This window comes from Anas platyrhynchos, chromosome 2 (assembly GCF_047663525.1).
Source record: "Anas platyrhynchos isolate ZD024472 breed Pekin duck chromosome 2, IASCAAS_PekinDuck_T2T, whole genome shotgun sequence".
Taxonomy (NCBI): Eukaryota; Metazoa; Chordata; class Aves; order Anseriformes; family Anatidae; genus Anas; species Anas platyrhynchos.
In genome coordinates this window covers 63,549,904-63,576,164 of record NC_092588.1, presented here as the reverse complement: position 1 = coordinate 63,576,164, position 26,261 = coordinate 63,549,904, and the positions used below count along the sequence as shown (strand labels likewise).

The 26,261-nt window shown below is 37.6% G+C and overlaps 1 protein-coding gene across 8 annotated transcripts in view; it reads right to left on the bottom strand.

Moving 5' to 3' along the window:
• Positions 1-26,261, bottom strand: part of INVS (inversin) — an 88,809-nt gene that overhangs the window by 43,977 nt on the left and 18,571 nt on the right. For 6 of the 8 annotated variants that reach the window (XM_027451847.3, XM_013107045.5, XM_013107048.5 and 3 more), the window contains 2 exons: positions 7,383-7,556; positions 4,248-4,415 (listed from right to left, as the gene is read on the bottom strand). In XM_027451847.3, the coding sequence (XP_027307648.2) occupies positions 4,248-4,415; positions 7,383-7,556 (342 nt within the window). Of the gene's footprint in view, positions 1-1,187; positions 1,318-2,907; positions 2,933-4,247; positions 4,416-7,382; positions 7,557-26,261 lie in introns of those variants that run through there. The other 2 variants (XM_021277635.4, XM_027451848.3) reach the window with 2 other exon arrangements.

Genomic DNA, 26,261 nt, shown 5'->3' with positions numbered 1-26,261 from the left:
GCAATCTGGCTACATTAATACTGCAGTAGTAACCTAATTTACAAAACCTTGATTCTTTGTATCTTGCTGTCTTACTTTCAGAAAATGTCAACTTCCTAATATTTAATTAATTTTTTTGAAGTTAAACATTTACTAACTTTCTACACTGCATGTAGCCACTATTTATGTTCCCCATTTCGCATATCTAAAAAATTTGATGCCATTTTTAAAATCAGTAGCATAGGCCATGTTTTGGGAGACAAAAAAATTTATATACTTGAAACATATTGTAGTTCATTACCAGATCTAGCCACTAGCACAATAACAGATTTTCTATTAAAAACCTACGAAGTAGCCAAATGTGAATCTCTCACTAAAAACAAAATCAAAGTTAAAGTTGTTGTATGCACAAACCACAGTAATCCAAGCATGAATAGCACTATTCTAATAAGCATTCCAAAGCATTTATCTGAGCCATTACAGTGAAAAGTGAAGTCTTGTGCTTTTCCCTAGCTGTAATACTGCTCAAGAGAAAGCTGCTACTATGCTGATTTCCTCTCTATTCAAACTGCTCAGCAGGGGGAGTATAGAGCCCACTGCAGGAAAATCAGAAACAGTCTTTGAGAAGCACTTAAGAATGACTAAAAATGAATGAAGACATGCACAGTTGTAACTGCACCAGAGGAAAACCTCTGTTTGAAAAAAAAGGGGAATAAAAAAAAATAATCTTCTTTTCTTTACCTATAATTTCTTGTTGTAATCTAGAAAGCTAATGTTTGAACCTTCCAAAAAGCACAAGGACATATTAAATGAAAGACTCTTAAAACTCCTGGCTCAAAGCCACAGGTGTTTCACAGAACATATCCCTGTACTCCACAGCATCACTTTTCCAAAATGATAAGAAATCTTTTATTGACAGAGTCACTATTTACATTCTAGTCTAAAAGTACTCCTGTTTTTTGTCCTTTTTGGCCACTTGAACAAAAATTTTGTAGGCCTCTCTGTGCTCGCATTCAAGAGCATAATTTCTCTGCATTATAAGAGCTTTATCTGTAAAACTAGCCATAATTAAGCTGTCACGTTACATTAATATCTTAAGCACAATGCACAGAAGAAACTGAAGCTACACATTCTTTCTTCAGCAATTAGAACAACGGAATGTAGGCAACAAAGGCAAGTGTTGTACAAATAAATGTCACGTCTCTTACCATGAAGAATAAACAAAGAGAAGAGAGATAAAACAGAGACAGAGCACTAAGCAGTTGCTTCCACCATATTAATGGCACCTTACTCTGTTCTTTTCTCCTTAAATCTTCACAACGTTTTTCATGTAACCAAGCACTGCTGAATCTGGAAAGGTGGAAAAGGAAGTTGACCATGAGAGGATCTCCAGATTACAGTTTCTCCTAACTTTGCATGTTTAATTCCTAAACATGTCATTGGCTCCATTTTCACTGTATGTCACGGATTTCAATATTAGGCATAACCAATTGTGCATAACTGCCACCCATGATAACTAAATTTACTTTTTTTAGCATCAGTTGAGCTCTTTTCATCCTCGTTTATTTTTACAATCCTGATGATGCAACTACTGTACAAATATGAAACAGAACGACATTCCTTACTAGGAATTTAAAACCAGGTGACAACAAATGGATATACACAGATGGCAGAGCACAGAAAATCAAGACAGTATTTTTCAGTGTCATAGACTACAGCTTCAATAAAACCAGCAGCTTAATTTTTGTCCAGGTTTTGTAAAGCAGCACTACACAACTCTGGGTAGGACATTAGAGAAAAACATTTTTTCTGTGGAATTCTTCCACGATGTTAAAGATAACGCGACAAAAAAAAAGCAATGCTAATTTTTTTATAACTTGGTCAACCAAGACTGCCAATGCAGGTTGACCAGCAGGAGACATCAATATCCAACTGCTATCTGAGCAACAGCACTGAGCTTACAGCTTACAGCACTCTATGATGAAAGCAAAGACAGCTAGCTTGTGTTGGATGTGACAAAAAATGGAGAGCAACAGTAGCATTGTCAGAGGCCTTTTGCACTACTATTACTACAAGGCTGTCCTAGTGAATTTAGAAATGCCATTATGTAAATATTCTGTGAAGTTAAGACACAAGGTGACAGAAATTGAACTGCGTGTTTGTATGTATTAGAAACATACAGGAAGAATTTGAGAGACTACAGAGTTAACCTGGATGTGAAGACTGGGGGAGGAATGAGAACCAAAGGTAACGCTTGGGCAATACATCTGGAGCTGGGTAATATGATGAAAAATAACTGAGAAAGTCAGGGAGGATTGTGAGCTCTGCTTTAGCTGTGTTTACTTAACACTGCTATGTAGGTATCTATAAAGGTAAGTAAGAAAACCACATCTGTTTGGAGAGATGACAAGACCATACTAAAGGGTTAGACTTGGAGACCTCACCAAAAAAAAAAAAAAAAGGTATTTATACTTAACACCAAACTCAATCTACAGATAGATTACCTACTAACAATGCTTCTGAATCATCGACTTTCACAGGAAATCCTGTAAGCTAATTACTACTTCATTTTAACTTGTAATATACCACTCCCATCAATTAGCTTATACAGGTGGAATATAAACAATTCAGCTGATGCACAGAAAAAGGCTAGAGAGAAACGAGAATATGCTCTTTTAGCTGTCAGAAGGGGAAAGAAAGAAAGAAACAAAAAAATAAACACTTTACCATGGTCAGGATTCTTGATTACCTAAAAAGAATCTCTGAGAACACCTTGAGAAAGATGATAAATAGTTTTGAACTTTCGTAGCGTGCCTGGCTGGGATACAGCTAACTTCCTTAGGTGCTAGGTGGTTAGGTATGGTGCTAGGCTTTGTATTAGCAACTCAAATAGTGTTGACAACACACCAATGTATGGCTGTTACTTACCAGTGCTTGTACCATGACAAGGCTTTGTCTTTTACACTCTACCCTGTCCTACTCACTGTCTTCTCCCAGTGAGGAAGCTGGGGGTGAGCAAGAGGTTGGGAGGGGACCCCAATTCCTTACTATATAACATCATGCTCAACAATAAAGGCTCAGGAAAAAAAAGAAGGAAGGGGGAGATTTCATGGTTATACTTTGTCTTTCCAAGCAGCTGTTAAGCATGGTGAAGAACTACTTTCTAGGAGGTGTTTGACTTCTGCCTGCTGATGGGGAATAGTGAATAAATCCCTTTTTAGGCTTTGCTTGAGCATGCAGCTTTTGTTTTCCCTACTAAACTGGCATCACCTGGATCCATGAGTTGTCTTGCCTTCCTCCTATTTTCTCCCCATTTCACAGGAGGGGAGTGAGCAAGTGGCTCTGTGGGTGTTTTGTTGGCTGGGACCAATCCACTGCAACTCCTGAAGACATTTATCTTGACTATCTAAGGTTTGGAAAAGTCTAAATTTTAATCCAGCAGTCCGTATCTGCTTTCAGGCAGGTTGAAACAGATACAGTCATTATAGTTAGCTTACAACCAGTGTGTGCCTAGTTCTGAAAGTTATTTGAAAGACAGAGGTATAGGGAGATTGTTGTAGTATGAGAGGAAAATTTAACTGAGACTTCTGTATCTTTCCATGCTAATGAATTCAGAGATTTTACAAAGAACAAAAATAGAGGTGGATATCAAGCTAAGGACATGATTTCAATGTACTTATTATAGCAGTGTAGGAAATGAAACTAGAAAACCTGCTATCAAGGAAAGATTATTTAATCTGCACAGAAGAAATATTTGGAAAGTCCCTCAATAAACTGATCAAGGGCTGACTGATGAATGACCAACTGTTTCCTAGAGTTCTACACAACAGACAAGATTTGATATTCCACTACATTTAACTAGCAATAAACTTTCAAATAACGAAGACAAGACACACAACAGAGAATTCACTGGGCAAGATGTAACTGAGATGAGTAATACGACTTGGGACATTTTAACCAGGGGAACTTGCAGTCCCTTCCTCCCTCCCTCCCCCACAAAATGATGTTAAACACATCAAGCTAATTAAAAGAATATACATAAACCATGATTTAGAGCAAAGATATTCACCTATAGAACTCCGAAGAACCTCCTGTCAATATAGCAAAAATATATAAGACAACTTCTTTAAAGAATATCAATATAAGAAAAAGCAAATGATTAAATTCTCAAAGAGCCAGTGGATTCAAATGAAAACATTTCAAGAAAGCAAAAATGTTTTTATCACATTAAGTAATGAATAGCAAAAAGCCATAATAGATTTTCTTACCAGAATACATTTCACCGTGTGAATCGCGCTAGGGTCTTTGTTGTTAGCTGCCCAGTGAAGTGGGATTTTTCCTTCAATATCAGGGATTCCAATATTTGAATCATGTTTTATGAGAAGTTTGACGTGCTCTGGGTTATTGTAGTAGGCACTCCAATGCAATGCAGTTTGCTGGAACACAATATTCACAAGTTTTACAAACATGGTGAAAAATAAGATGAATATTCAAGTTTGTTAGAACATGAAATATGATTTAATTGTATTTTCACAGAATTGAAGAGTATTTGAGGTTGAAAGGGCTAAAAGAAAATGTCATTATCTCTACAATCTGGTTTGTGTAGCCTGGTGATTTGTTTTACTAATGATCAACAAATATTACTAAAGTACAGTTACTCACAACCCAAAGAATGGATGTTCTGAAGTTACACTTTTGGGGGATGTTGCAGATTGAGTGCAGTCATGGAAGTGCTTTAGGTAGGTAAGACTGCTTAGAACAACGCTGTCTGTTCACTCCATATAAATCCTACAAATTCATTAAGTTCTTGTGCACAACATGAATAAACCATAAACCTGCCCCAGATACCTCAAAATTCTGAGCTGAGCTCAATTCCTAGATGTCTGGACACCAGAGATGGAGGGGTATCAAATGATTAGCACTAAATATCGACACTGGACTTGGATTCATCTTGAGCAAAGGTTTTGACATTGTCCTTGATCACTCAGAAATCTATACATTGAGTATTACTGAATCTAATGTATTTTGACCAGTGGCAGTCTAATAAAACATCAAAAAAGTCATCCATGGTCCTACTGCTAATACCTGGCTGCCAGTGGCTTTTTACAGGTATTATCAATGTTCATAATTACATGAGCAAACCAATGTTTGTTGTTTTTTTTAAACAGTGAAATGCTAGGATATTAACAAGTAATTTATTGATCAGACATCTCTCCCAACTGACACGTAGCAGAGGGTTGTAAGAAGCAGAATGAATTTTATTTCTCCATCCCTCTTCCCTTGCCTGCATCCTAGCAAAATATTACGTGGCACTTTGACTTGAAAACGGAGAGAAGTAACTGCTGCAGGATGTTTGTGTCTAGGAGTGCAATACCCTGGATTGGCACCCTTGAATAATGTGACTGAATGTATGAGTTCAGTAGCCTATTCTTAACGTCTCTGTAGAGGAGGAAGGCAAAAAGGAGCCTATTCTTTGTGTTTGTTGCTTTAAGCTGTTAGCTTTGTGCCATGGTAACATAGTAGGATACTGCAACCTTTCTGTCGGCTTGGTAGCTCACGGAAGAAGAGCTCGTTCTGACGCATAACTGGAGGGGCTGCAAGAAAAGGTCTGAAAACTTACGCTGCATACAATTACACACAGCCTAGCACCCTAAAACACGCTCAAACCATCATAGCCTGTCAGGATTTGAACTGAAAACTTCTTAGCAGTAGAAACCTGTGAAAAGTGAACATATATTATTTCTTAAATGGAGCTGATCAGTATCCCTAGAAACTGACACACGCTATGAACACAGAGACTTTTGATTACCAAGAGACCAAAGCAGTCTTTCTTTACAGACTTCTCTCACTTACAACCTGCTTTTCAGCCAATTGCCTACATTTAAATAAAAGACACTCGTTCTCTCATGTTCAGGAATTATATTTGACAATCTCGATGCACAGAGTTGCAGTAAGGGAAATGAATAAGCGATGTACCCAACGGGGTCAAACTTGTTGGTCTCTATCCCCAGGAGTGCCTTTCATCAGCCTGAATTCCATCTCTGCTACTGTGACTACTCATGACAGGAACTGGAATAAAAGTGCTGTACATTTAGTGGAAAATCTGGCAACGCTTTAACACTGCTTTGGAAATCTGCTGAACAAAAGGCACGGTTCCTAAGCGGTTTTGGCTGGTCTCCAGATACCTTTGTTAATTAATTAATGCGGTCAGGAAGTCAGCACGGCCTCTCCAGAACGACTGCTGTAATTATAGCCAGGGTTTCCATGATACACGTTAGAATATCCTGGAAGGCAAACAGCTGATTGCTAGGGCACAGGCTGGTTCAACTCCATTGTCTGGAGGGGTCAGGAGATTCGTTTTTTGGAAACCGGCCTTGCAGATGTCTTATCCTGCTTCCTTCACGATAGGATTTCAGAGTTTAAATAGTAACACCACTAGAAAGTCCAGTCCTCTTCACTTCCTATGTCCTCTTGTGATAAAACTAAAATGTATTACATGAGATATGAATTATCATGTCCACTGAGGCCGGTCTTGCCAAACTGGTACGCTGAACAAGAGGTGATCCAAGTACACTTGGTCAGGGCACTGACATTTGAATAAGTGGTAGACTAAGGCCTGGTAGGAAGAGTCTTTGCATGAGTTCCAGGATCACTTTCATATTGTACAGAGGACACATTTCTTCTGAATGCTTAAAAAGCCTCTATCATCTCTAACAGCAGTATCCATGCCTACCTTGTCAATGGTAGTTCCTTTTTTTTTTTTTCCCTTTGTTTTCTATTTGCTGTCTACATTCACAGCATCTAACTTTTTGTTTCCGTATCACTGAGGAAAAACTTGGGCTCAGGCAACATTTGCATCTCTGAACTCAGAAGTCAGTGTGTTTCTAAAGCAGGCTGGTAACTCTACTGATGGAGTAGAGCATAACTTGACTTTGCAAAGGGACATCAGGAAACTCATGACAATATCTGCACTATGTATAGTGTATAACCTCCCACATCATTGTTCAGGAGTGGAATTCCTTTGGATTTCCAGACAGGTAATGAAGGAAGACGAATCTCCATTTCACAGGTAGAGTTTTTCCAAGAAAAAAAGCAAGATAAGCCTATGTTACCCACATTCGAACAAGGATCAGACTGTTACAGAAAGACTTAGACCCTAAAACTCACAGAGTATGAGTCTAAGTGCTCTCAACATGACCGTCAGTGAACTAAGTACAAAGAACTTCTACATATTATCATCAGGAAAACGTTAATATTTCTAACAGTGATCACTGTAATACCCGTGTTAGCCACTATTTCACATAGTCGGAAAAATTTTGGTAAAGTACTGCAATAATTTTTCACTCAAACTGTTTCATAATTTCTAAAGCTTTACAAGTGTTGTCTTTAAGTAGCATTTTTACCTTGTTTTTGTCCTGGGTATCCACTTCTCCAGGTGCCATGTGTTTTAACAATAAAGCTAAACATTTTGGGCTTTTGTGACGTGTAGTTAGATGTAATGGTGTCATATCCTCCAAGTCCTTCTGCATCCAGTTCCCTCGACGAGCCAGTAAAAGCTTCATAAAGCGGTAATTTCCCTGGGTAAGGAAAAACATGAGAAATGTATTTCAGTTTACTAAGCCAAATGGTTATATTGTTTAGATATAGTTAATGTTGCATCACAGCACTTTAAAAAAACTGTAACAAAAAACATCAGCAGCTCTAGGCTGTGGAAACCTACAATAAATATTAAAACAAACGAATAAAGAAGCAGTGAAAAAAATCATGATTTTTAAGTTTGCTTTTCTATTTGCTATCAGATATATAACCTTCTGTAGGAGTGTGTGTAAGACCTGGCTCAGTAAGACGGAAAACTCTGCAATACTGTCAGTTTCTCAACAGTTTAATCTCCAGAAATACCCTGTAGAAACTGAAATAAAACCATTAGATATGGTTGCAGCAAGACAGACAGGTATCAGATGAAGAATATAACTAAACATGAAGACCAACTACAATTATTAAAATGAGAGGAAGGAAAATAACATGGAATGATTCAGAGAGAGAGAAAACCTACTCGTCTGAATGAGTAAAACATACAGGAAAAAAGTCACTGCTTCTTACATTTTTAAATAGAGAAGTGTACGTGAGTTTTGATCCATTGTATGCAGGATGAACGGATGGGACAGCTCGTCTTGTAACACTCATTTAAAATACCTAACACACTGGACTTCCTAGGTTTTCAAAAGAAATAATGTAGAAATGCTCCTGTAACCAATAACAGGGTGGATCCCAAAGAAAACAGTTTGGTTCTATTTCTCAAGACATTGAGGAAGCCTTTCAAAAACCGAAGATATAATCATGTAACCATTAAGAAGCTGTAGCAAACTAAGGTATAACCAGCCTTGATTTTCTACTGCCCCTTGCTTGGAGGCTTTCCCAGGTAGCTGAAATGCTACATAGGATATTTTGATGCTTCCACTTCAACACCGAGCCTATTGAGTTTTTCTGAACCCACCCTCACCAGTGAGTTTCAGTTGAGGAGCAGTAATAGCTGGAGTAATAACTTAAAGCAAAACAGCTAGATCTACAAAAGCTTGGGTGATCATGTTCTTAATGTCCCCACCCATTGCTACCTCACCTTTCCTGAAGAGAAAGGAGTGTGCTGTCTCACAGTTTTGCTCTCTTAAGATTTCCCCAAATACTAGCTTTTGCCAATTTCACATACGGACAAGTTAAAATATCAATTAACCACAAATTACACAGATTGACACACAGATCAATAGAAGTCATGTCTTTGGATTGTTTTGCTTATGAATGACCTGCAAATTAACATATTCCAGTCTCTTACAATACTTCCATACGTGGTACAGCAGCCAGAAAGATGGGAAGGGCAGATTTCACATGTTACTTTTTCGGTCTTTGTCTAATAAAAATGGATGAGTTGAGCTTCATGTGGGCACAGCAGACTTCACCAAGTATGCTGAAAATATATGTGATTTTTTTTCCTGCTACAATTTTTTATTTTAGAATACAAACCAGGGAAGACAAATCATGAACGAGCTCAGACAAAATGCCCTCTCCATGCTTCTACAGCTTGTTGTCATTGACCCTTGCTCTTCAGTGAAAGCTCTACAAGAAAAGTCTGCCAAAACTCATGCCACAAACCTGCCTGAAACTGCCAACTTCTGCTGCCAGAGACAACAGCACAGCTACTGAGCTCCTCAACAGCATTCGCAGCAAGTGCACCAAGTACTGAGTAACTTCTTTTTTTTTGGGGGGTGTGGGGGGAAGCACAAGGTTAGGATTCTGTTCTTTTAACACAAGACACACACCAAGGTACAACCATGATGTACAACTGCAGAAGTGCACGATGTGTGCGCAGCTACTAATCCATGCAGAACACGTTCAAAATGACTTAGTGAATCATTGCAGAATGAGTTAGGGATAAGGAAATTTCTCATTATTACCACCATACTTTACAGGTAAATATAAGAAGATTTGGAAAACTCATTAAAAAGAAAAAAAAAATAGCTAAAATTGCAGTGTATCATGCTGCGGTTGGGAATTAGACTGGGGAAGACAACACTAAATAACTTGAGAGAATATTAGTCTCGGAAGAAATATAGTTACTATTCTCCATCACAGAGGATAATACATTTGTTTTATTTTCAGTATTTCCTACTCGATGTCCACGCATACATGTGAAAGAAAAACACTTGATTTTCTCTTGTTGATGGATACTTATTGGAAGATTTACAAATACACCGTGCTTTTAGCATGAATTCAGCTGATAAGAAGGGTGAAAGATAAAAGAAAATACATAAAACTAAGGAAATGTACATTTTTATTATTAGAGTTTCGTTCTCTGTACTCTTATTTTATTTCTGCTGTTACCATTTTTCCACAAGTTACTACTATATTATTCTGTTGCATGCTTAGCTACCAACAAATCCCCCTCCTTAGGAAATTAATCTTTAATAAATCCTTTCATTCTGAAACATGAAAGACACTCTTTCTTCCAAATGATTTAAGACTATTTATTAAAACATCATCACAGACAACACCAATGTAAGGACAACGTCCTTTTACATTACTTAGTTGCAATGATTTTATTCTTACCCTTATTTCTGACTGCTGCTCTTTTTCTTTAGTAATACCATAAATGTTGCCGTGTTTCTTTCACCTACTAGAAAATAATGCTGTCCTTATTAATGGCAAAGGAAAAATTCCTCACCTTCAACTGATTTTATAAATATATAATAGATGTGGGTTGAAGGCAGATTTAATTTAGGTTTTACTAGGTGCAAGGGGAAAAAAGCATGCTTAATCTGAAAAGCGTTTAGTAGCCCAATTGCTTAATTTTTATTAAATCCTTGTCTATCAAGCTTGAAGCTTGCTACCTTTCACTCAGCAGACACACCTGATCGGCCTCAAGATTGCAGAGCATCATGAAGCACTTTGGGCCAGTCTGTGGTGTCTTAACGTTGCGAGTCCCTCTAAAATGATTGTTATACTATGTGAAAATATTATGGTCAAACAAACAGAAGACTCAGTTCTTGATAGCCAAAGTTTACTATTCTAGTGCTGATTATTAAAATTCCTCCATATTTTACTAAAATTATTTCTAGTCCAAACAGTCAGCTCTGTATGCAAACTACAGTACAACTCCAGAAATGCTGACATCTAGCTTCAGCATAAGATTGGCTGATCAGAAGAAATATTTTTATTTCAAAATTTCAGCCACTTATACTAACTGTGATGGGGTATAACAGGTTTTGGTAGACAGATAATGAAATAAGCTATCTTTGCTCTGCAGTCAAGCAATGACTGCATAAAGGTTCTGTACCCCGTGCTTAACAGTGAAGCAGTCAGAGTTTCCTTTCTTGAATATTTCAGTAGAAAAAAAAACAGCTGGAGAAACATCTTAGAATTAATGAATTTATCAGAATTCAGATTATCCCTGGCATTGAAGAAGTTATCCCCAAAACCACAAGTTCATTCAGAAAAAAAATAAATACATATATATATATAGTCTGGTATTTTCATTGAGTCTACTTCCAGGAACAAGTTTTAGTGGAAAATTTCCAGTGAACTCTTATCTACCTACTTTTCTAGGCCTCTGATACAACGGATATGTTTATTTTCTCATCTATTTAAAGGATCTTTTTCAACCTAGTTTCTCCCACCGTCCTGTCGAGGATACCAGCTGAGTGAGCATCTGGCCCAGGCCAACCCAACCGATACGGTCACCTAAGTGAAGAAATAATGAAAAAGCAGGCTCTGTACTAGTAACATTGGTGCTTTAATTCATGTCGTAGGTTAATCCTAACATTAATGATGGCTGTATTACCAACGGGATATCTGATGTGACCGAAGCTAACAGGGGCACATGGAGTACAGGTCAAGAGAGAGATCCCTGCAACACTGCGAAGCCATGTTAACATCCCAAGACCTTCTGGACCAGGTTTCAGCCCCCCAAACACACAAGCTGATGCAGCTTTCTCCCGTCCCACTGTCCTAAGCAGTTCAGCAGTACTACAACATGTAGAACAATCACTATTTTAGTATTACTTTTGGGAGGTTTTACCTATAGGGCATTACCTATCTCCACTAGCTGGCTCTGGTAGTAGGTAGCACATAGGCCAACCAAGCTAGCATGTATAAAGCACTATCATAAAAATACAGCTGTGCAAATACAGCTGTGCAAATATTCCAGTACTCAAAATAAAAAAGAATTTAGCAGATGTTTTTGTTCCCCACACGATACCTAGCAGCGCAGGAAATATACAGAGTTGTTAATGGATTTTTTTTTTTTTTTTAATTTACCTTTCCAATAAACGTAGATAATGTAATACTTTCCAAGAGGCATTGATAAAGCCCGAATCTTAGACTAACACAGAGCTAACAACAAATTACTGTAGTTAATTCTGCTTTCTGTGATAGCCGTTATCTTTCATGTAAGGAAATGCTTCCAGAAGTTTCTTAGCACACAGGAAGGAGTGTTAACCTCCTTGGCAGGTGACCAAGCAGTCTCTCCTCAAGCGTGAGACATCACACACGTTTCCTCTAAAAACCACAGGAGTGAACTTGCCAGCAGAGAGGTCACACACAGCACAACGCTGTGATCGGTAGGAACCTCGCAACGTCAGCAGTGGATCTCTCCTCCACTACAGGGAGAGAAAAGAACAACATCTGCAATTTGTACTTACTAAGAACATCTCACTGCCTCTCCTTCTCTTAGCTGGCTAAAATCCGATGCTTTTCTGAGTCAGGATTAAAAAGAAGCTGAGTATAGTTCCTGTAAAATGTATACAACTTTCTTTCTGTGAACTGAAAGTCAAACAGGGACATTTAAGGTAACACTATATAAAACACATAAATGTGAAAACCGGAATTGCTGACTGTTGTTTTGTAAAATAAAACACCACCCGAAGCATAGGAGTCATTATTATCTTAACACCATGATTGTGTATATTGAAGCAGTTTCATCACAGATGTCTCCTGGATATTCATAGTCAGAAGAGCATGCGCACCTCTTCAGGCATCAAAAGCACATCCACAGATATGCTACCATCACCTCATCATCAGCAGGTTAAAAGGGGCCAATGTATGGAGAAAACATTTCCCTTTGCATTGCTGAGACCACATTTTCAAAACACGTAACAATTCTAACCCATCTGAAATATTTAACATGACTTGAAAGAGTGATTTGTAATAATTTATAATGCACTGCACATGAGCTGCCTACTGACTGCTACAGCACAGCCACGATTGTGAGTATTTAGTCAAGTATTAGGGTTGATAGAGAGCTAGAAAAAAGGTAGACATGGCACGGGTCATTAAAAAGAACATCAAGCTGTTAAAATGTGAAGACGCTGCTTTGAGTCCAGCTCAAAATTAGGTAACTGCTTCGCCAGTTCTGGGAAGACAGATCAAAGGAACATAAAGCAATTTAAAAGTGCTCCTTACAAAGGAGGTGGCTTTTAAGGGCTCTCCAGTGTGGACACAGTCATAAGCCCTGATGATGGGGTCAGGGCATATATTTCCAGCAGAATAGAAAGAAATACTAGAATTTCCTGAAAATGATTTTTTATGCATAAACCACAAATCAGAACTGGACGTTAAAATTGAGCCTCTACAATACTGAATCCAATCCTCCAGCACCCACAGGGAGTAAATCTAATCCTTTCCAACAAATTCCTAGGTATTTAAGGGGAATTAATGTGGTTTTCTCCCCACGTTCTTTATATCTATGAAAGTACAGTGCAGGTTTTAAAACCTAAGCGAGCATCAGTCTTTTTATCTCAATAACAAAAGCTAAACCCTACCTTCTCCTCAAAATACCTGTAGCTCTCTGCACTCATTCTAGTTTAAACATTTTTTTTTTGGAATACAAGCAAGAAGATATTACAGAGCATAAAAGAAGAGGTCCCACACAGTAGCCTACTGAATGGCAATACTACGTCTCTACCTCTGGCAAGATATTTACACTATGGCTTCATTTGCTTCATCAATTGATCCATTGGCACACTGGCATCCTTCCCAGTTATTTTAAAATAAAAGTTTCGCAACAAACAGAATAAATTGTTCTGTCCCCATGCCCCTGCACATAAAACTTCATTACGGGCTATCACATTTCTGACCATTTCCATCAGTTTCAGTATTCTTGTAATTCTGGTATTCTGCACATCCAGTCCTGTCTTCAGTCGACACTACTGCCTTCTCTTGTGCCACTCCTCGGTGTCCTTAGGAGAGGTACTACTTGTGATGCCAGCTTTGTTAATGAAAAATATTGACTACGGGTAGATTCAAGTGCAACCGTTGAGGAATTCCAATACTCTCCTTGCAATCTCATTGTTCAGAGTGCAGCAATGTCTGTTTTCAGCTCATTATTAAATTGTTCACCATCCCTTACATTTTGTGCCCTCATTTCCCAGTTAACTGCCATCTTCCACCTAGCACTACACTAAATGTTTTTGTACAGGCCTAAAAAGGCTGCCTGTTGAATTTGTGGCTAGAAAATCACGTAGCACAACATTGGGTTAGTTTCGAAGAACCTACTTGTGATGAAGTTTTACCCCATTTTCAATTTATATTTATGTATTTAACCCTTAGAAACTAATTTTAAATGCTTGCATACTACTGAGGTCAAAGAGAATACTTTTGTCAGCTACTTTCCTCCCTACTTACAATGTTATTTACCAGTATTAAAAAAAAACACAAACAACACAACACCAAAAAAAACACAAACCACAAAATCCTGCAATGTTATGTTTCCCAAAGAACGTTTCATTGATTAAAATTATTTTTCATCTTGCCCCTTGCTGTTTGTGTACTGTTAGAATGAGACTGATCAACAGCAGATATTAACCATTGATCACGGCTCCTGACAGAAAGCACTGCAGCAAGCAAGCCCGGTCCGGGAGCGCACAGAACCCTGCACACAAGTGGAAAAATAAAAGGCACCACGAAAGCAGGGAGTGCAAAGGTCTGCTTGTTTAAAGAAGCCCATTCAAAGGGAACAGAAAAGGAGTAAGGGTATGGCAAGTTCACCATCCATGACAGTACGGACTTAGGATATCTGATAATTATACATTCCACCGTGGCTTAATAATTTATTAGCTTATTAAATTTTGATTTTTTGAAATGCATTCATTATTAATTAAGCAGCACTTATGTAAAATGCTTTATTACAATTTTCTCAATATCACTTCGTAAAAAGAGAGACTATTTAACAATCAATAAATCCTCTTCAGAGGGATATAATGCATAATTCACTGATTTTTACTCTTTCACAAACAAAACACTACAAAATTATCATTGCTGAATTAATTATTATGTGAAAACAGGCCTGCTTTTCTGATACTACACCAGTCATAGTATGGGTAGTGATTACACTTTTACTGTCTTTAAATATTACTAGTGCTTTAATTTTCCTTTTTAAACTTAAACCGTATTTAAGGAAGTATATCTGGATACAAAACAACAGCTCAAGAGCAGGAAAACAAACTTTATCATAGCTTATTACCTACATATTCACCGATATACACTGTTCCTTTGGTTTAGACCTACCCTGGGGGAGAACAAGAGCTAAAAGTGTGCATGGAAATTTAGCATGTCAGGCCACTGACTTGCTTTTCCAAAGAAACACATTCTGCCCCAAATACAACATTTCATATCCTAAGACAACAAAAAAGTGAAATAGATTGCTATGGGTTTGGTTGGTTGTTTTTTAAACAGTCAGGTTAGATATTAAGCTTTTTAAACCCTGGATTCCTTAAAAGTAATCAGGATTTATATGGAGATAAGATGCAATCATTGCTTATGTCCAGCACTAATGTACTTACTTATACTCACTCTTTCCAGCAAGTAAGTGTAGAAGAGAGGATGCCTCACCCCACACCACAACTTCATCACATATTTTCAAAACCAAGAACTGTAAGGTCTTCAGAAAGAAAAGGGGCTGTGCAGGTGCTAACTGACACTTTCTTTAGAGGTTGTTTCATCTATTAGCATCCCTCTGAGAAAAAGCACGTTCTCAAAACATCCGAAACTACTTAAGAATGACATGGAGCAAATGATGGACTTCATCATCAACACGTGCCAGTTAGTTAGTAGCTTTTCAGGAAACAAATCAAACACTTATAAAAAAAAATGGAGCTGTGACTATCATAATTCTAATTTGGTATGTATTAACATACATACAGAAACAGAACAGTATTCCAGGAGCACAAGAAATTCAAAGATCAAAAGAAGTATTTTGATATGCTTGTATTATCAGCTAACTGCCAGAAATCTGACAAGAATTCTTCAGAAAAGCTATTAAAATATAGGCTGGCAAGTCAAAATGTTAGGTAGATTTCAAATAATTATTCAGAGTTAGAGATTAACAACACTTGGATTTTGAAAGATTATCTACGTATGAAACAGTGAAACTTCTTGACTCCTAGTACTCTGAAGTTGAATTAATATTGCCTGGTTACAACAGCCATTAGCACTGTAGGAACCACACTTTAAACATGTCTGACTGCACTGTTCTTGCACTCCTTGAATTCCGCTGCTCATTTTATTATTTGATTATTATTTATAAACAGTTCTGGGGGAGGGGAAGGAATCAATATAGTTACTAAGAACCTCAATTCCTAATTAGAGTGAGTAAAGTCACCATTAAAACGACAGGCTGTCACCCTGGTTGTCATGTACTATATTGCCATTTAAGTTCAACACACATATTGTTCTTAATTGAGCAAATAAACTCATGACCACGTTTACAAAATTTTTAGTATGCTTAAATGTTAATACATTTTAATATAAGTTTTAGTTGCTAGATATGGTGAGTAGACAAGATTAGAAACAAATACAAGCTCCTAGTAACATTTTTTTCCCCATCTCTGCCACAATAAACATTATTTTGGTATGCAAACTATGAATAGGAAAGGAATTAGAAACATGGAATCCCAGACTGGTTTGGGCTGGAAGGGACCTTAAAGCCCATCCAGTTCCACCCCTCTGCCATGGGCAGGGACACCTCCCACCAGACCAGGCTGCCCAGGGCCTCATCCAACCTGGCCTCGAACACCTCCAGGGATGGGGCATCCACAGCTCCTCTGGGCAGCCTGTGCCAGTGCCTCACCACCCTCTGAGCGAAGAATTTCCTCCTAACCTCTAATCTAAATCTCCCCTCTTTTAGTATAAAACCCTTCCCTCTGTCCTATCACTATCTACCTGAGTAAAAAGATCACTCTCCATCTTTTTTGTAAGCCCCCATTAAGTATTGAAAGGTCTTTATTGAAAGGTATTGCAATGAGGTCTCCCTGGAGCCTTCTCTTCTCCAGGCCGAACATCCCCAGCTCTTTCAGCCTTTCTTCATAGGAGAGGTGCTCTGATCATCTTCATGGCCTTATTCTATTCTATTTTTTCAATAAATCTTAACAGCTGGACTAATCATTCTTCATCAAAACACAGAAGGTATAAAAATATTGTCAGGCACTGGGACGGGTTGCCCAGGGACGTGGTTTAGTGGGTGACATTGGTCATAGGGTGATGGTTGGACCAGATGATCTTGAGTTTTTTTCAGCCCAGTCTGAAAGCATCAGTCTGACTTGAGACCAGTTCTAACCACCAGACTTTTTGACTGAAAGCGAGGCAGTGTCTGAACTCAGAGCTCCTCTTCCCAAAGCCTCTTGCAAGGTTGGCTTCGCTCTCTGGGTTTCCATAGGAATAGACCGAACTATCAGCTGGCACCCAGTCAAAGGACACAATGGAGACAAAAACTGACCAGCGCTGTAAAAGCTGAGGTAAAACTGCTTCCCAGGATAAGTTAAAGGAAAATAGGTGCTTATATCTTACAGTTCTTGACCTCATTTGCCCATGGTCTTTTTCTGTGCAGTGTTTCCAGCTCAAATTTTATGATCTACCTTGCAGAAATTAGTTGTTTTCATGCAAAAAAAAAAAAAAAAAAACACACACTTGAAGAATGATAATGCAATTAGCATTCTGATTTCCAGTTGATCTCTTCTACTGTTACTGACTTGTTTTCCTGTAGTGAGTTTTTTGAAGCCACTCAGGCACAAGTACCCAAAGCACAGTCTCTGGTGATTTACAAGGAAAGCTGACTACGCATCATCCACAGTTACAGCATCGCTGCCCACTTCTTTGTCAATACTCTAGGTCCAAGTTTACAGGAAATACTGCACAGTGACTTGAAAGAGTTGTCAGCAAGCACTAATTTCCTTCCCCAAAATGAATACTAAAAATCGTTTTTATATTCATTTTCTTCATCAAAATGGCTCGAGGTTAAACACTATTGAGCTGAGAGTACCGTTAAAAGACTAAGAAGCTATCTCTGAAATATATGAGTCTTTCTTTTTAAAAGCTGCATTTTCCCATATTCACATTCTTCTCCATTCCTAGTAAAATTTTGATTAACGCCCTAATTTATAAAGTTTTTTCCACTTTTAGTAATTACCTGTATCGTTTGCATAAGCACTGTTTTGCACATGTCTGAGTCTCTTAATCCTTATTTATATGTACATTATCTAATGTCTCCTAAATTGCCAATCTCTCTTCTGAAAAAGACAAGTTAGGATGATTGCTCAAAAGCACTTCACTAAGAAAAAGATCCCTATGGAAAAAAAAAAAAATCTTACAATACTTCATAGTTTCTAGAGATACTACAGTGAAGTATGAGATTTAAAAAAAAAAGAAGACAGAATCTACTTACAGTACTGGTAAATAAACCAAAGCCTTACTAAGCTACTCAGACTACATCTTAGCAGTAATAAAAGCACTGGATTTACTTCTCTCTGCTCAGACTATAGGCAGTTAAAATACTAACTCAAGCCTGGTGTTGCTTCAAGTCTCCCCAAATCTGTACCATACTAGCAGAATATGGAAAAAACATGTTCTATTTGTATACATTTATATTTAAATGTTCCCATCAGAAAGCTTTACGTATACAGATGATAAACATAGCATAAACTACTTAATATTTCAGTAGAAATCCTTTTTCATTAAAACATTCTTCCTTAATTTCTCAACCCCAATTCCTCATTCTTCATGAAAAAAACCTAGGTAATGGAAAGTGTGTTCCAAATCGGTCTACAAAGACACTAAAAAAGATCATTTAAATATATAAATTAAATTTATATTTTATGAAATGCAGCCATTAGCTGTTGCTTTCCAGGAAACAACAGAATTTGTTTATGTAGTTTATACATATCCCTTTTGTCTCAAGTGTGATTCACCTAATTCTCTTTAATCAACAATTTAACCTACTGTTTGCAGACAAAAAAAGAGAGACAAATGAAAAATTAGTGCTCCTGGAGTTTGTGGCTGGCCATAAAATCTGAATTTATTTTTCAAACACCTTCTGTAGCAATAGCCTTGGCATGCTGAAGACATCCTATCTAGTATACTATCGATTCAAATGACAAGGCTGAGCATCAGATTAAGGATGTGTCAGACACCTGATAGAAGATTCCTGGAGAATTCAGCAGAAAGGTGTCCTGTTTCAAAATGATCTATTGCTGGTACTACATTTATTGAAGAATATGTGGGACCATTTAACATGACACTAATACACTTAAAAATAAAGGTAATTTAAGAGGACTAAGATTAATAATGAATGCAAACAGACACCTTTCCTCTTTACTATGGAAAACCCAGAAAAAGTCACCTCGTCCAGAGAGAAATCACCAAACAGCTCACAGAAGTGAACTAAGCCAAACCGATGAGCTCACAGTAGTCATAGTCCTGCTTTAATTTGCCAGTGACAAATTTAGACACAAACAGTAAGTGGTTTCTCAGTCCCAACAACAATATTTCTTCCTGCACCCATTAAAGATCAGTTGTGAGGTCAGCTGCCGAGGGGCAATTAATGCAAGAATGATGTTTTGGAAAGGACACTCAAGCAGGGAGATGCCTCTGCCTGTAAATAGCCTGTAAAGCTATTTTGTAAAATACAGACTTGGCAGCAGACATCAGTGTCCTGAGAGAAGAGCTGGGCAAGCCTCTTGTGCACTGAGGAATGCCACAACGCTAAACGTGCTAAAGGAAGAGCAGTAAGGGGAACAAAATGAAAGCTGCTTGGATATAACTCATAACATGCCAAGCATAGCATCACGTTTAGTAAGAATCACATTTTTAAGGTGCAGTCATTATTTTCAAGTTCAAAGGCTAGAGAAATTTTCATCTACCCTTTGAATAAAACAAAATGAGAGAGAGGAGACTGCCACTTGATAGCAGCGTGTAAAACAGAGCTAGTATTTGAAAAACAAGATAATGAAGGCAGTTTAAAACAGCCAAACACCAAACATGGGATAACATCCTGTCAAAAGAAAAAAAACAAATGCTGCTCATGCCTGCACGAAGTACTCACCTTTACTGGGCAAATTTTGCCTAACTGACCTAAAGCATGTCTGTATGCTGTTCAGTCCCAGTCTGCCTTCCCAGCAAAATCTCTGAGTTTAAGTTATGCATATGGGTGGTTTTTTTGGCCTTAAATGATCGCTTAATATGCTTGTTTTTTTGAGGACAGGATCACTTCAGTGTTTCACTTATTCACTGGTATCAGCCTGAAAAGTTATCGATATAGAAGAGGGCTTAGGAAAGATCAGATAAAGTAACAATGTGGTAGTTGCCAGCCCAGATGCTCTTCTAAGCTTTATTCACAAAAGTTTAACCATGATTTTGATAAATGAAAATAAAGTAATTCTACCAGCTGGCTGCATAGATATTTAAGATATCATTCCATATGCTGTACAGAATTACTTCCTTTTTGCTGGGGTTTGAAAACAAGGAAAGCTTCCCAATGTCCCATCATCACGGTTTGCATTTGATTCATGTTTACAAAATCTATTAGAAAATCACTGCAGTTGGAGTTTGTTTTTTTCTTTTCTTATTATTTTTTAAATGAAATCGGAAGCGCTTGAGATCGAGACTTCTCAATTGAGGCAGTAGGATGATAGATAATGCATGTTTGGGGTCTGACAATGTCCTCTTCAGCAGACTGGGTGGTGAAAGCTTATCTCAGGCACAGGAAACATGGTAAAAGAAGATATAACGCCAAACCAAGGGCAAAGATTTCGGTAGCAAGTATTGGGTATAGCTCTAGAAATTAAGATGCTGGATTAAGACACCCATATCACAGTGAATAAAAACTTCACTATTTCAAGGTGATCAGCGGTTAATGATGCCAGCTCCTTGAAAGAGGTGGGCCGTGATGGAAAGACTAGCTTTGACCAAGATCCTTCTGATCTCAGGAAAGGTGTGTTAGATAGAGAAAGGAGATACTGCTGAGGCTACACCTAAGAGTTGATTTGAAAACAGCAACGCAGTAAGATGACAAATAAAGCACTACTCTAGTACTTTAATAAACAAACAAATCCTCCTTTAAAATCTATCCCTATTATTTATTCCGGTAAGGTAAATTTTAGTGCTGTAAACCTTGAGATATTAATATGAAAAAAAAATATTTGTTTTACTAGCATAGTGGCACTTTTATTGCATTTATCTTCTTTATAAGATCACAAATCTTCCTCCAAGAAACATGCAGGGAGCAAGGGATCAAAAGCAACAACATACAGACAAAATTCAACTGACAGTACATTGCAGGACTCGATAATAGTGCTTATTCCTTGTACAGCAGCCCTGAGACAATTCCTTATGTCTGCAGGACTACCATCTCTTCACAACAGAACATTAATACAAAATATTCCGTTTCTTTACAGCTTCTGCTAAGTGATTTCCTCCATTGGTGGGTATTTTCGTTCTCTATGTCACAACTTTTTGTATTTATATTCCCCGTTAAGTAGTTAGCTTGCTTTTTCTCAAGACACAGAACCGGTCTGGTTTGGTTTCATGCTGCCAAATCTGTTTCACACAAACTCTGTGTGTGCTCCTGTGTAAGAAGAGCTAAAACGCACATGCTATGCATCCTCATTAACTGGGGAGAGGTATAATTAAACAGCAAGGGGTTAAAGTGTACATTAGCCTGTTGTACTTCCCTACCTATTACTTTTTTAAAAAAGCTTTCATATGTCTTCTTCCTTGTTTCTGAAAGCTAACCATCCCTTCTTCCTTTCAGCGAGGCTGACATTTGACAGCTTAACATAGCTGACAGGGTTACCCAACAGCCCACCCTCCCTATTCTCAATCCAATTAGACCTCTAATCCTCCAGATGAAAGGCCCAACTCCTCACGTTCCTCATGACAACGACAGCTATTGATTATTTGTCACTACAGCTAACACCCTCTCTGTCGAGGCCACTCTGACAGAAGCAAACCTACCAAATTAGACAGCACTTTATCTGCCCTGGAGGCCAAATGGCACAACAAGTAAAGGCTAATAAATGGTATAAAAATGAACAAATCATAACATTATGACAGGTTGATCGTTGCCAGTAGCTTCACAGCTCAAGCTTGATGCTCTGTTAGACCTGTTCCTTCTCTTTTCTCTTCCACTCATGCTCCAACTTTGACTGAATTAAAGGCCAGAACAATTAAGGCATTTGACCAGCAAAGATAAGCTAGGATAGAACTATCATCAAGGGACACAAATGTCAATAGCAGACTACCGTTTGTCAATAAAAACATTCCAGGGATGCAAATGCTCATGACTCCGCTCTCCACTAGGCTGTACTGATTCCCTTTGTACAGAACTCTTCTCAAACTCGCAGAGAAACTCCGGAAAAATTAACCCTGCAGGGTCCAGCTTCAGCTAGGAAAGACAAGGATTTGCATCATTAAAAAGGAATCCCAAGCTACATGGCAGAGAGATGTTAGGGTTACCACTTCAGTTAATATCTACCCAATTGCCCTGTCTTCTTTGTGGGGTGATATAAGCCAGAAATATATGTTTTGAATTTATCATTATACATTTTCTTAAGATGCTTCTCAACAATAATGTTTCTGGGACGATGTGTGTAGGCTCTCTCTTACAAGTCACATCCCTCCATGGCAAACTGCAAAGCAGCAACATCAGCAACATCTGGTATTCGTACAGTGGTAGTATCCCAAAGCAGTAACAGTGCTCGGAGGCACAGTCCCTGAAATAAGACCATTTAATGCAACGAACAACAGGAAGTGAACATGGGAAAAAAAATAAAATTAAATTAAATAAAACACAACCCTGGGAACATTGTTAGGATCACGCAAGTACAGGAATAGCGTGAATAAAAACACTCAGGTTCTTGAAACAGTTAAAAAGTGATTAGAACTGCCCTACCATCGTTCATCAGTTGGTTTCTTGACTCTGCCAGGAAGAATGTGTCTTCTAATAAAGGGTTTCCTACACTTCAGAAATTCCTTACTAAAAATAAAATAATATTAAAATCAAATGACATTAACAATTAAATGAAATGAAAGCTTCTTTGGTTTAAGCAGATATAAGAATATGAATGTCTGCTATTGTAATTTGGAAAAATCCACAGTTTAACTGAACAAAATGTTACTGTGTAATATCTAGATTGTACAGATGCCTAGAAAATCACATGCAAGGGCAAAGTAATACTATTTAAAATACTCTAAACACTGTAAAGAAATTAATTCAGTAAATAGATCAATTTATATATATATATTTACAGTATTTGTACTCAGACTATTTTAACAAAATATTCTTGGTCATGAATTCACATTTATTAATTGATTCAATCAGAGATGATTAAACTCTTTAAAGATATGCATTTCAATACATAATATCATAAAATTGAGTCAAAAGTAGTATCATATGAGTAATATAAAATATAGGTATTAAAGGAATAGTTTGGTGAGCAGATCCCTTAAGATTACTATTCCCCTAAAAAAAAATGAACCTACAGGTTTACATTTAGGTAAGCTGGGTCTTATAAAACTCAGGCAGACTGGAAAAAAATACTGAAAAGTTGAACTTGCATATAGTATTTCTAGGAATAAAGTTAAATTATTACTGTACTGCTCTAAAGTGTACTCCAAATATGATAAATCACTGAAAAGAGTAAACAACCTTTTTAATTTTCAAATATCATAGTATAATTTTAAAATATCTTAGTATAACATTTCTTAGATATATTTCTATTTACAGTGATAAAAAATGTTTTTAAAGCCTTTAAGGTGACTTTTTCTTTTCCAAAACCACACTAGTTCAGAATTTATAAAACTCAATCATCACAAAGCTACCTGTGCTGAAAGAGACCTCTAGTGGCTCATGCAGCTGAACCCTCCACATCAGGGAGAATTGAGCAAACTCATTCACTGTCAATGGGGAGTCCACCCATCGTCTCAGGAGCTATTTGGCTTTCCAGCATGAAAAAAAATCCCTTATTGTTTATGTTAGAAACCCCTAAAGTTATCATGGGTTACGTTCACTGCTATGGTCTGGTCTTACTTTGCAGATTCTAACTCTTTTTAACACATACCTCATTTACAGAGCAAAAGAACATAGATATCATTCTCTCAATTCAATTTTGTCTATTTCATTAAAAGTATTCTCATTTGGACTTTCCCCCGTTTTCATTTTTCATAGCTAAATAATTATTATACTAAAGCACCAGCTGGTGCCATGTATTGAAGAAAAATTACTATCCTTTAGTTATCCAATGACACCAGCAAAATCTGTGAATGCCTTTGTATAAATATTAGATTTATTAATTCAATGAGTTGTCTCTCCCACGAGTATTCCTGAGTTTTCTTCCGCAAAACATTTTTAATATTTTGCTTATGACTGATGTTCTTGATAAGTGTGAATCTTTTCCATCACTGCAGGTCAGAAACAGAAGCCATACAGCCCTGTGTTTTTCAAACAGAAACAGAAGCCATACAGCCCTGTGTTTTTCAAATTGTGTTCCAGGGCACGTGCCTCCCCAGGAGTCATACCTGAACATCCTTTACACATTGCAAGAGTTAATCCATTCACCTTCACAAAAATCATAGATGTACTTGTTCTTTGTTCTACTTTTAAATTAGGTTTGTAGCCCTCACAACTAGAACAAAATCCTTCAAAATAGGGATGCTACGATGATGGCTGCCAGTCTGAAACCTCAGCTTTCAACAAGTTTAATTGCCCCAGGCAACTGGAGATCACCACTTCATGTGCATGTATAAATTAAAAACAGAAGCACACTTGGTCCATCCCTTTTCACAAAAATGTACTCTACTACTTAATATTTATCTAAACACTCCACGAGTGCCCTTATTGCAAATCCTCTCTTTAAACCTCTCCCATTCACCTTCAACTTTTGTTTCTACTCTTCTACATGAGCAAAAATAGTACATTTCTATTACAAATGGCCTGCTATAGACAGAGTGCTTCTATAGTGCAAATCCATCAGATATTTAAAATATAATGCATTTTAGTGCCTCAGCCAACTTTATTTGCTCTCTTTCACAACACAGTCCTATGAAAAGCCAACGCCAGACACTTACTTCTTGTTGTTTAGGCGTGTGGCAATTCCTTTGATGCACAAAATGACTGCTGGAAGGTAAGTACATTCAGGAGACAGAGTCTAATCCTTAGCTACTCTGAAATTCTGCTCTTGAACTTGAAGTCGTAAGAGCTACTCCAGGGTGCAAATTTTTGCATATTCTTGTCCTAAACTGGTTTTTTGTTTTTGTTTTTTTACTACATAAAACCAGCAAGAAATCAGACTCAGATGTCTTAGTATCTGCTGTATGACTGAAACCAGACTTGTAAGATGACTGCTGGATACCAAATGACTAGAGAGACTTATCACTTGATGAGTAATCACCATGCATGCTCTTGCCCTGTTATGAAGGCATGACAAAGCCTGTAAGCTGAAAACATATTGCCTGAAAATATGAGAACTGGATATTGGTCTCAAAGTAGTGCCCAAATCAAGGTCTCCATATCAACAAAATTGTCATCAAGCTTTTTCAGAAGGTTGAAGTGCCTCCAGGAAACTCCAATTGCTTTCAATTCTGCTGCTCTCTAATACGCACCATAACTGACATGGAAGGCCTTCCCTCTTCTTCAGTCTTGTGGTGCAATAATGAATCAAGATGTAGAGTTTCAGAAGTTGAAAAATGCACAAGAAAGTTTTCTCCTAATACCTAGTGTCGCTTGGTTTCCCAGAACCTTCTCAGACCAACCATTCTTCTCTCTACCTTCACGCAGCTGAGCCTACCTGACTAACAATGGTTTCTCCAAGATGGTATCTTTGAGTATTTTTTTTTTTTTTGGTGTACAATCAGGTTCCAAAACACCCTGCATATTTCAGCGGAAAAACTGCAAAATTTGAAGTGCCTTGCAGCAATGTTGGGACGTTGAGCTTCCTTAGAAAAGACCAATACTTTGATTTCACCCTTTCATACTTCAACATGTTACTCACTGATCCTTACAACAAGATAGGTTTATCCAGAGGCAAATGAAAATATTAATGAAGGCTAAAGCAGATTTACAGAGACAGAGAAGACACCGAAAGAAACCCATAGCTTCTAATTATCACACACACACACACAAAAACTTCAAAAGGCTTCCCTTGTCCTCTCCTCAACTCAACTGAAAAGCTGCTGAATTCCTACCCTAACGTTTTAAGAATATTTTTTATGATGTCAGAGTTCATTTAGTAAGTTCCAGCCCTGCACCATTTCTGCCTGTTTTATTCTTGTTCCTCAATGGCGACACAGCAACATGCTGAGGAACAATATTGTAAATGAGCTATCTGGAACAATATGGTTTTGGTTTTTCTTTTTCACTAATCTTTTCCTGTAGTTATTCTTAACCATTACAATTACCTGGCTTACAGCACAGATCAACTGTAGTATCAGCACAGCCGATAGTGAAAAGTATTTGGGAGCACGAGAAGTTG